The sequence below is a fragment of the Trachypithecus francoisi genome, unplaced genomic scaffold (genome assembly GCF_009764315.1).
Source record: "Trachypithecus francoisi isolate TF-2019V2 unplaced genomic scaffold, Tfra_2.0 Lachesis_group4, whole genome shotgun sequence".
Lineage (NCBI taxonomy): Eukaryota > Metazoa > Chordata > Mammalia > Primates > Cercopithecidae > Trachypithecus > Trachypithecus francoisi.
Window position 1 is genome coordinate 151,109,103 of NW_022681469.1, and position 11,931 is coordinate 151,121,033.

At 42.2% G+C, this 11,931-nt stretch overlaps 1 protein-coding gene across 5 annotated transcripts in view; it reads right to left on the reverse strand.

Annotated features, from left to right (window-relative positions):
* The window catches only part of ZNF92 (zinc finger protein 92), a 30,364-nt gene extending 18,841 nt beyond the window's left edge, over positions 1–11,523 (reverse strand). For 3 of the 5 annotated variants that reach the window (XM_033194552.1, XM_033194553.1, XM_033194558.1), the window contains exon 1: positions 11,330–11,523. In XM_033194552.1, the coding sequence (XP_033050443.1) occupies positions 11,330–11,332 (3 nt within the window). In that variant the 5' untranslated portion in view covers positions 11,333–11,523. The remainder of the gene's footprint in view (positions 1–11,329) is intronic. The other 2 variants (XM_033194555.1, XM_033194554.1) reach the window with 1 other exon arrangement.
* Positions 11,524–11,931: the final 408 nt, after the last annotated feature.

Sequence of the window (11,931 nt, forward strand, 5' to 3'; positions counted from 1 at the left end):
TCTTATTGGGTTTCTGGGCCCCATAGTCTCTGAATCAGTTTCAGGTCTAAAGATACAAGAGTCATTGAAAGAGGTAAAATGGTTGACTGCTGTTCTGTGAGGTATTTAGAAATTGGGTCTAGCCTCTCTAGATGTGATCATACAGGACTAGATACCAAAGAAGCAGAGGTACGACTCTGCCTGCATATTTTGGGGACAGCATGCATTTTGCAGCATAATCATGAGTTGACTGGAAGCCTGAGACAAAAAGGTCCATCTAGATTAAAGCTTGGTTGGTACCTTATATGTTTATATCATGTGTGGTAAGTTTAAACAGTGTCTGGAAAGTATAATTAAAAGAAAAGTTTTCTCCAGCCCCAGAGTAACTCCACAATGACAAAACAGAAAGAAAACTGTTTTATTACACAATTAAACCAGAATGTGACATGCACCACAGTCAATCTGCTTAAGAGATTGCAAAGACAGAAAGACGGTCACAATAATTAGTCCATAAGTAGAATTTACAGTCCCATGTAATGCATAGTTCATCCTAAATTCACCTGGCAATTGGGGAGGCCATCTGTGTAAGCTAATTGGCTATATTCAATGACAAAATAAACTTTTCACATCTCCATGACAGGAGGTAGTTTTGCAATTTGAAGCCAGGTGCCTGCTGAAGGTAGGCTCTCACTCTCCTACAGAAATGGTTGCATATAGTGCTCTCTTTTTGGCTATTTGCGTTTTAAAGCAATAGCTCTCTACTCTGAGCACTGGGCTGCAGCACTCCAGTCACTGTCTTCTGGTGGCTGGTATCTTCTCTTGACTCCTACCATCTTCTACTGATACGCCCACAGCACACAGCTCACAGCTGGCTGATCACATCTTATGTAAACCCCTTTTGCCACAGCAGCACTCCAGAACCACATCAGAGAGTGAAGCCTGGGCTGCAGGAGAGCCTACAGGCCTCCTAGGTAGGAATGTACCTTCACAATAATGGGAACAAGAGCACTGTTTCAGCCTCAGTTTCTACCTATAGTGCTAGATTTCCAGCATGAGTCAGGATAGAGCGAGCTCTAAGAGTTCTCACTGTGACAGCCCAACTCATTCACAGACTTCTGACACAGACACACAAAGCATTCAAGAGAGAAACAGCTCTCAGTCTGAGAAAGAGTACATTGAGAGAAAAAACGAAGTTAAAAGCATCTTAAGGCTGGGTGTGGTGGCTCATATCTGTAATCCCAACACTTTGGGAGGCCAAAGTGGGTGGATCACGAGGTCAAGAGATCGAGACTATCCTGGCCAACATGGTGAAATCACATCCCTACTAAAAACACAAAAATTAGCTGTGTGTGGTGGCATATGCCTGTAGTCCCAGTTACTCGGGAGGCTGAGGCAGGAGAACCACCTGAATCCGAGAGGCAGAGGTTGCAGTAAGCCGAGATAGTGCCACTGCACTTCCTGCCTGGTGACAGCTAAAACACATTTCTCTATAAATAGCCAAAGTGCACAGCTACCCTCAGCATGAGAAACATGAGCATTATGAAGAAAGGGGGCATATTCTCAGCAGAATTTTATAAGGTTTCTTTTCCATCTCTGCTGCTCTCTCATCTCCTAGTCATTGGATGGGGGTCCTATACTGAAATACATCTGAGTTTCCACCAGAACTTTTTGATAAAGAATTGGAATCTTTTATTCTTTCTGAATCCACTAAATAAAAAGTAGGGTAACAGGGTTTCTACTGATATGTTTAGTAGAATGTTTACAGTTTTTGTACTTTTATGATTTTAAAAACAAACAATAAGAAGAGATTTTAAGGAACTTCAGAGCAGTATATATTCTGCCTAAACTCAATGAATGTTTTAAAGTTATAAAACAGGCATCACTAAGCTGTATTTTTGCATTGAAGGAGATGCGACTATAAAGTAGGGAGAATTATTTTTGCAGATAGACCCATTCTCTGTATCTAATAATAGTCATAATTTAGTCAGTGAAGAGACAACATCTGGGGTAACAACTATGAAGGAGATGCTCAGCTTTGTGGGTTTTGTGCCAGGCATTTTTGCTGAAAATGGAGATGGCAGCAAGTGTGAATCTGGGGGAATACTGAAGTCTTAAGAGTAGGTGGAGGAAGAAGGGTCAGACTCCTATCAGAATAGTCCCTGTGGAGACAGACAGATCAGAGCTCAGGGTTTGAAAGTGGGCCTGAATAAGGGTCCTGCTAGATAACCTGCAGATGGAAGCTGAGCAGTTACCATCTGCTCATGTGCCAAGTATACCAAGCACAGCATGTGTTCTGTATAGGAGCATTATTTTAAACAATGTTCTACTATCATCTACCAAAATAATTGTGGTAAAAGTATAGTAGTTTATTTTTTTTCTTTTATGTCAGCAATATTTTAAAATATTGATCTGTTTATCTTATATTTTTGTGGATAAATGTGGTATTTGCCTCATGATTGTGAGCCACTGAGAGTGCACTGAACCTATTCACACGTCTTTAAGATGCTTTGCTATGTTAAAATTTTAGGAGAGAAAAATGCAAGTGAATAACAATTTAATAGGCATTTATTTATTTTGGAGTTGAATTCTGTAATTTGAAAAAGTTCAGTAATGCAAAGTGATCTGTAAGAAAAAAAAAGAATTGGAATCTGATTTAGTTCATATAGTAAAATATATCTGAGCTTGCAACATGGCTAACTAAAGAGCTATTATGTTTTTTGGGTGGCCACATCACCTTTATTTGTCCTATAACAGCAGCATTCCAATTTACTGAAATGGAAAACACTAAAACCATGCTCATCTGTAATTATCCCTATGGGAGAAATTAATAAGTCTGTCATGCTTGTACCTACTGTAACAATTTGGTAGTGGATTTTCTTTGGATATCAGATGTAAATAAGTATAAATATTTTAATGTACTAGTCATAAGGTATGTAGAATTTTTAAAAATTGTCTGTAAACATAATTCAATTAAAACACTTTATATTTTAAAAGTATAAATAACAGGCCGGGTGTGGTGGCTCACGCCTGTAATTTCAGCACTTTGGGAGGCCGAGGCAGGTAGGTCACCTAAGGTCAGGAGTTCGAGACTAGCCTGGCCAACATGGCAAAACCCCATTTCTACTAAAAATACAAAAATTAGCCAGGCATGGTGGTGGGTGCCTGTAATCCCAGCTACTAAGGAGGCTGAGGCAGGAGAATCACTTGAACCCAGGAGGCAGAGGTTGCAGTGAGCCAAGATCTTACCACAGCACTCCAGCCTGGGTGACACTCCATCTCAAAAGAAAAAAAAAAGTATAAACAACAATATTAACAAGGGATTCATTTCAAGTAAATACTGTGGCCTTAAATTCATACTATGTAGAAAATACTGTTTAATTTACATGAATGCATTTATCTACAAACATTATGCATAACTATGCTAATTGTTCTGAAGTAATAAATAGAAAGCAAAATATAACTACAGACTCCACTATTCATACACTGAACCGTGCTTTTGCAGTGTAAGTACTTTAGCCTGAAAATATTAGATAATTACCTTGGAAAATCAGTTTTTTGTCAAAATTACTCACTATCTTTTAGTCTTTATCATTCTGTATTGCTGAATTTAATGCCATCTTTGTGCTCGACTTTTCTGTAATCTTAAAATGAACTTAAACCTAAACAAGTCTGTGTCTACTTTTTTATTTTTTTTTTGAGACAGAGTCTCGCTCTGTCACCCAGGCTGGAGTGCAGTGGCAGGATCTCAGCTCACAGCAACCTCCGCCTCCCAGGTTCAAGCGATTCTTCTGCCTCAGCCTCCTGAGTAGTCGAGATTACAGGCGTGCGCCACCTCGCCTGGCTAATTTTTGTATTTTTAGTAGAGATAGGGTTTCACCATGTTGGTCAGGCTGGTCTCGAACTCCTGACCCCTTGATCCTCCCACCTCGGCCTCCCAAAGGGCTGGGATTACAGGCATAAGCCACTGTGCCTGGCCCTGTGTCTACTTTAAAACACTAAAAGTGAAAAAAATAAACATTTGCCAAAGCAAAAACAAAGCAATGAATTCGAGATCCTAGATAAAGACAATTTTGAGTCAAAAAGAGTAACAAAAAGCTTATTTGGCTATTAATATAATTTACATATATTTCAAAAAAACAAAAAAAAGTACATTTAAATGCTTTTAAGAAAAGAGATGAGCAAAATACTTTCTTTCATTTTCAGGTAGAAGAATTAGGCCTCTTCTTTCTAATTTATATTTTCTCCTACAACAGCCAGGTCTCTGGACATTTTCTTAGTCTCTTCAACATCTGATTTTCAGTAGACATTGGCTTTAGGAATCTAAGGAGTAGTCTTGGGCATACTGTATGCACTTGAAAGAATGTTTATGGGGGAAAACAGCGGAAGAGAGAAAGGTGTTATAAAAATTCATGAGTGCAGATGAATAAAGCAAGTTCTTAGAGACCTAAGAAAAGACTTAAGACTCTGACACAGTAATACTGGGAGACTACAACACCTCACAGACACATGGTGAAACCCCATCTCTACTAAAACTACAGAAAATTAGCCAGGCATGGCAGCACGCACCTGTAATCCTAGCTACCTGGGAGGCTGAGGTAGGAAAGTCAGTTGAACCTGGGAGGCAGAGGCTGCAGTGAGCCGAGATCATGCCACTGCATTCCAGCCTGGGCAACAAGAGTGAAACTCCATCTCAAAAAAATAGAAAGGAAAAAATATCATTAAAATTGCCAAACTGCCCAAAGAAATTTACAAATCAAATGCTCTATCAAACTACCAACAACATTCTTGAGAACTGAAAAAAATTGTTTTTAATTTATACAGAACCAAAAAAGAGCCCAAATAGCAAAGGCAACCCTAAGCAAAAAGAACAAAGCTGGAGGCATAACATTACCGGACTTCAAACTATACTATAGGGCTACAGTAACCACAGCAACACAATACCAGCACAACAGGCTCAGAGACCAATGCAACAGAATAGAGAGCCCAGAAACAATATGGCACACCTACAATCATCTTCTTTTTGACAAAGCTGACAAGAGAAATGTAGGGGAGATTCCCTATAATAAATGGTGTTGTAATAACTAGCTAGCATTATGTAAAAGATTAAAACTCGACTCCCTGCTTACACTATATCCAAAAATAAACGTAAGATAAATTAAGGACTTAAATGTAAAACTTAAAATTATAAAATACCCTGGAAGATAACCTAGGAAATACAATTCTAGACATAGAAACGGCCAACGACATTATGAAGAAGATACCAAAAGCAATCGCCACAAAACCAAAAATTGATAAATGGGACCAAATTAAACTAAAGAGCATGTTCACAGAAAACAAAAACCAAAACCACAAGAAACTATCAACAGAGTAAACAGACAACCTAGAGAATAAAGAAAAATATTTGCAAACTATGCTTCTGACAAAGATCTAATATCCAGAATCCATAAGGAACTTAAGCAAGTTTACAAGAAAAAAAAAAAAAAAAAAAGTAGGCAAAGGACATAAACACATGCTTTTCAAGAGAAAGCAGGTGGGTGCAGTGCCTCATGCCTGTAATCCTAGCACTTTGGGAGGCTGAGGCGGGCAGATCACAAGGTTAGGAGTTCAAGACCACCCTGGCCAACATGGTCTCTACCAAAAAAAATACAAAAATTAGTCGAGCGTGGTGGGACGTGCCTGTAATCCCAGCTACTTGGGAGGCTGAGGGAGGAGAACTGCTTGAACCCAGGAGGTAGAGCTTGCAGTGAGCCGAGATCGTGCCACTGCACTCCAGCCTGGGTGACAGAGCGAGACTCCATCTCAAAAAAAAAAGAAAAAACAGAAAGCATACATGTGGCTAACAAGCATATTTAAAAATTGCTCATCACTAATCATCAGAGAAATGCAAACAAACAAAAAAACAAAACACCACAATGAGATACCATCTCACACCAGTAAGAATGGCAATTAGTAAAAAAGTCAAAAAATAATAGATGTGCTGGCAAAGCTGCAGGGTAAAGAGAATGCTTATACTCTGCTGGTGGGAATGTAAATTAGTTCAACCATTGTGAAAAGCAGTGTGACAATTCCTTACAAACCTAAAAACAGAATTACCATTTGACCCACCTCCTATTTAGGTATATACCCAAAGAATATAAATTATTCTATCATAAAGACCCATGCACATGCATGTTCACTGAAGCACTATTCATAGTACCAAAGACATGGAATTAACCTAAATACCCTCAATGGTAGGCTAAAGAAAATACATTATGGTTGGGCACAGTGGTTCACGCCTGTAATCCAGCACTTTGGCAGGGTGAGGCAGCTGGATTGCGTGAGCTCAGGAGTTGGAGACCAGCCTGGGAAACATGGCAAAACCCCATCTCTACAAAAAATACAAAAAGAAAAATTAGCCAGGAGTGGTGGTGCATGCTGTAGTCCCAGCTACTTGGGAGATGTAGGTAGGAGAATTGCTTGAGCCCGGGAGATTGAGATTGAGGCTGCAGTGAGCCAAGATCATGCCACTGCACTCCAACCTGGGCGACAGAGTGAGACCCTGTCTTCAGAAATAAATAAAATAAAGATTTAATAAAAACAAAATATGGTACATAAAAATAATGGAATATTGTATGGCCATAAAACAAGAACATTTTCTTTGCAGCAACATGGATGGAGCTGGAGACCATTATCCTCAGAAAACTAATGCAGAAACAGAAAACCAAATGCATGCTATCATTTATAAGTAAGAGCTAAATAATAACACATGGAGACAATAAGAGGAACAACAGACAACATTGAGGCCTAGTTGAGGGTAGAGGGTGGGAGGACAAAGAGGATCAGGAAAAAAATACCCATTTGGTTCTACGCTTAGTACCTCAGAGACAAAATAATCTACACCAAACACCCACAACACAATTTTGCCTATAGAACAATCCCGCATGTGTACCCCTGAACCAAAAATAAAAGTTAAAAGAGAAAAGATCCATGGATGGGGGAGAATGCAATGTAGGTGGAAGGACTGGTTTGTGCTACAGATAGTGGCCAGGTGGGGCTGTCCTCTGATTTATTTGTGTCCATGCAGGCAGATGAGATTATGAACAGGTGGTGCAGAATGCAGAACCCTAGGTTGGGGGAAAAAGCAGGTTGCTGCTGCAGATTCAGTGTCTGGAGATGGGGATATGCCAGGACACTGTAGACAATTTTGTGGGCAAGAAACAGATTCAAAAATGCTGCGGTGAAACTCCTGAGGGTGGTGCCTAGTCCTGGGAGGAGCGTGTGCACATCAATGTCTAGTGAGTATGTTTGTGAGTGGGTGGGAATCACGCGATGGCAGCTGTGGGGAAAGGATGTCTGTTATCAGAGCTTCTTTCAACTAAGTTTTCAGTCCTCTCTCACCATAGTAGGAGACCTGGAATTCTAGGACAATGGGCAGTGTGACAGCCTGTGTACAGGAGAGCAGAGCCTCCCATTCCCAAACACCCAGAGTTTCATTCCAGGTCAGGCCTCTGTGATATCTTTCTTCTGTCCCCAAATCTACAGATTGGTGAACACCAAGCAATTCTCCAACACCAACTCATTTTCTAACATTTGAATTCTGACACTATCCAGAGTCAGCACAGACCCTGATTCAGGGCTCAGTTCCACAACATTGTCCTCACTGCAAATGTCAGTCACAAACCTCATGGGTCCATCTATTCTTCTTAGCTACTGCTTAAAAACTGAGGACTCCCATAACCTCCCTCCAGTTCAATAATTTGATAGAGCTGCTCACAGAACTCAGAAAAACACTGTAGTTATGTTGACCAGTTTATTATAAACGATACAACCTGGGAAAAGTCAAATGGAAAAAATGTATAGGACAGAAAAAAGATGTAGGGAAAAATGAAGCACATAGATAATCATGGTAAATAGCTGTGATTAATAAAATTCTCCATCCTTTGTGTTCTCCAGGCATAGTTCATGGAAAGAACCACCCTTACTATTATGACTTAGATGGTACACTCTTTTCTTACATACCACATAGCCAGATAAAGACTGCACATTTTATTTTTCTCATTAAAAAAATCAGCTGAATTTGGCTTCAGTGGTCAAAAGAAAAATACTTTTTTTTTTTTTTGTGAGACAGAGTCTTGCTCTGTCACCCAAGCTGGAGTGCAGTGGCGCCATCTCAGCTCACCGCAAGCTCCACCTCCCAGGTTCACACCATTCTCCTGCCTCAGCCTCCTGAGTAGCTGGGACCACAGGTGCCCGCCACCACACCTGGCTAATTTTCTGTATTTTTAGTAGAGATGGGGTTTCACCATGTTAGCCAGGACCAGGATGGTCTCGATCTGCTGACCTCGTGACCTGCCCGCCTCAGCCTCCCAAAGTGCTGGGATTACAGGCGTGAGCCACCGCGCCTGGCCAAATATACTTCTTAATCAAACTTTACTTATCTCCTTCCCACCAACACCTGCACTTTGAGCTACCTTCAGTCTGAGCCAACATACAACCCCACTTTATGTCCCTCCTAAGAACATACTGACTTCAGGGTAAAACATTCTCTCATCTAAAACCTGATTTTTTTTTTTTTTGAGAGAGTCTTGCTCTGTCACCCAGGCTGGAGTGCAGTGACGCTCAGTTCCCTGAAACCTACATCTCCCGGGTTCAAGGGATTATCCTGCCTCAGCCTCCTAAGTAACTGGGATTATAGTCGCCCACCACCACACCCAGCTGAGTTTTGTCTTCCAAAGTGCTGGGATTACAGGTGTGAACCACCATGCCAGGCCTAAAGTTTAATTCCCTCTATTTGCAGTTCCCCGCCCACCTTCTTTGTAATCGTTTGCTCTTCCCTATGAAAGAAAGCCCTTGTCTGCCTAAACTTTGCAGTCCTGAAAGATCTTATAGTTGGTACTTCCTCCTGCTGCAATACTCCTTTGGAATCCAAATGTTTTTACATAATTCTAACTTTGTTTTATTTCAGAAAGTAACTGCCAGGCTGGGCACGCATGCCTGTAATCCCAACACTTTGGGAGGCCGAGGTGGGTGGATCAGGAGGTCAAGAGATGGACACCATCTTGACCAACATGGTGAAATCCCGTCTCTACTAAAAATACAAAAATTAGCTGGGTATGGTGGCACCTGCCTGTAGTCCCAGCTACTCAGGAGGCTGATGGAGGAGAATCACTTGAATCCGGGATGCAGAGGCTGCAGTGAGTCTTGCACCATTGCACTCCAGCCTGGCGACAGAGCAAGACTCCATCTCAAAAAAAAAAAAAAGGAAAAAAAAAAAAAAAAAAGAGTAACTACCTCAAAATAAACTGCCTCTAGAAACTACCTCAAAACAATGACAGCTTTATCTTCAGTAAGACCCTCCCAATCCCCTTCCATCTTAATGTTAACTGCATCTGCCTGTGGGTCCCCAGCTTTCCAGGGCTCTGTAGCTTCTCAGTATAAAGGCTTCTTCCATGGCTGGGGTGAGCAGGCTGGGACATCTGCAGGGGAGGCTCCCCAAAAAGAACCTAACTGGGCCTTTAATAACCTCCTTTTGCAGGCTCAATAACAGCCATAGCTTGGAGTCACTGGGCTGAAGCTTTAATTTCCATGTTAGAGTCACTCTCTTGGTTTCTGAAACTAAGTGTCTGAAAAATCCAGCAAGATTACTCAAACACAGTATAAATATGAGTGAAGGAAATTTTAAGGTGCTTACATTTCACACCTCAATAAGAAAAGCAAAAGTATCTATTACCTTCAGACAACAGATTATTTTATTATTTCCATTAAAAATCATGTAGTCATATGGGAACACTTTTAGTAGGTACCAAGTTTAATCTCATAAAATTTAGCGTGCAACTCAGAAATCAAGATTACATGGTATAGAACGGACATATTCACTGTAACAAATTTACTCTGCAAAGTGAACCTATGTAACTCACCAATTATCTACCACATTTTCTTGTGGAAATGTATTCATTTTCTACAGCCAAAATGGAAGAGAGATTATCCCTATTCTTTTCCTTGGTAACATTCTAAAAGCTAAGCCTTAGAATTGTGTTTGTAATTACCTAGCCATAAAAAACACAAGTGGGCTAGGCGTGGTGGCTCACACCTGTAATCCCAGCACTTTGGGAAGCCAAAGTGGGCAGATCACGAGGTCAGGAGTTCGAGACCAACCTGACCAACATGGTGAAACCCCGTCTCTACCAAAAATACAAAAATTACACGGGCATGGTGGCATGCGCCTGTAATCTCAGCTACTCAGGAGGCTGAGGCAGCAGAATCGCTTGAACCCGCGAGGCAGAGGTCGCAGTGAGCCGAGATCACATCACTGCACTCCAGCCTGGGTGACAGAGCGACAGTCTGTCTCAAACAACAACAACAACAACAACAAGTGAGAAAATTCCTAAATTCATTCTGGGAAAAAAGAAAAAGGTCAAAGAATTTTTAACAAATGGAATATGTGATTAGATATTAATTTTTTTCCTGAAACTCACCTCTCTTATGCCCTTTGTAAATGTGTCTTACCTTTCAAGCCCTAATAAAATGAAAGTCAAAATAAGTAAAAAAAAATCTTTTCAAGATGACAAACCCAGGAAGTGGCAGTGCTGATCAGAAAACAGATCTGTCAGCAGGCGTGGTGTCTCACGCCTATAATCCTAGCACTTTGGGAGGCCAAGGCAGGTGGACTGCCTGAGCTCAAGAGTTCGAGATCAGCCTGGGCAACACAGTGAAACCCAGTCTCTACTAAAATACAAAAAACTAGCCGGACGTGGTTGTGCGTGCCTGCAATTCCAGCTACTTGGGAGGCTGAGGCAGGAGAATCACTTGAATCCGGAAGGCAGGGGTTGCAGTGAGCTGAGACCACGCCACTGCACTCCAGCCTGGGCAGCAGAACGAGACTCAGTAACCACCCTCTCACAAGACGCTCTAAATTTCCGGAACCGCTCTTTGATTAAATTCTTTAATAAAAATACCTTCACTCCCATAAATTTTTAATAGGAAAAAAGAGGACCTGGGAACCGCACAGACCAAAGCTCTTCCCATTCATAAACCCCGCACCCCGAGTCAGGATTCTCCTCTGACGATTCTCCCGTCGTCCCTGCACACTCGGCGAGAGATGCGGTTCTGCGGATGCAGAGCTGCCCACAGAAGGCTCCAGGCCAAAGCACAGTACTGCGCAGGGGGGAGACAGGACGCCCGGAGTCCCGGCTGTCAGCCCAGCCGCCATCTTACGGCTGAAGGAGACTGAGGGCCGAGCTGCGCCAAGGAGAACTCGGGCCGCCGATTTCGTAGCAGACTAAGGGGAGGCCCGAGGCCCGCCACAGCCACTTCCAACCGGTTCCAACCAGACCCTCCCCCTCTCTCGGGATGTCGGACCCAGCAGGCTCACCATTTCTAGGCTTCCAGGGGATCCTGGCGTCTTAGTTGTGAAGCTCCAAGTTCTTGCTGGTAACAGGGTCACATCGGTCACCCTGGACGCAGAGGAGACAGAGCAGTGAAGAGAAGACGTGGAGCGCCGGCTGCAGCAAGAGACAAAGGCCCCGCCAAATCCCGGAAGCTGTGCTGTCCGCTTCAGCTGCGTGCCTGATTGGACGGTTCCCAGCCCAGCGTTCCTGATTGGGTAACGTTTAAGGCCCCGCCCCTTCAGGCCCTGAGTGACAGGAGATGTGATCAGATGCTGGGCTGAAGGAAGAGTGACAGCCTAAGCTGCAGCCTTTTCAGACAGGGCTTCCTCCCTGAGCTGAGTCAGGCCCACCCTAGAGGGTATTTGCATTTAACCTTGTGAATAAGGCCATATGCATTTATAAATAATATATTATATGGGTATTCACAAATGCAAAGAATATAATACCAATTATTCAAAATTTTCAGATTTTATGACCTTCCTGGCTTCTGGTTTTCTTGTTTTGTTTTTGTGTTTTGTTTTTTGAGACGGAGTCTAGCTCTGTCGCCAGGCTGGAGTGCAGTGGCGCGATCTCAGCTCACTGCAAC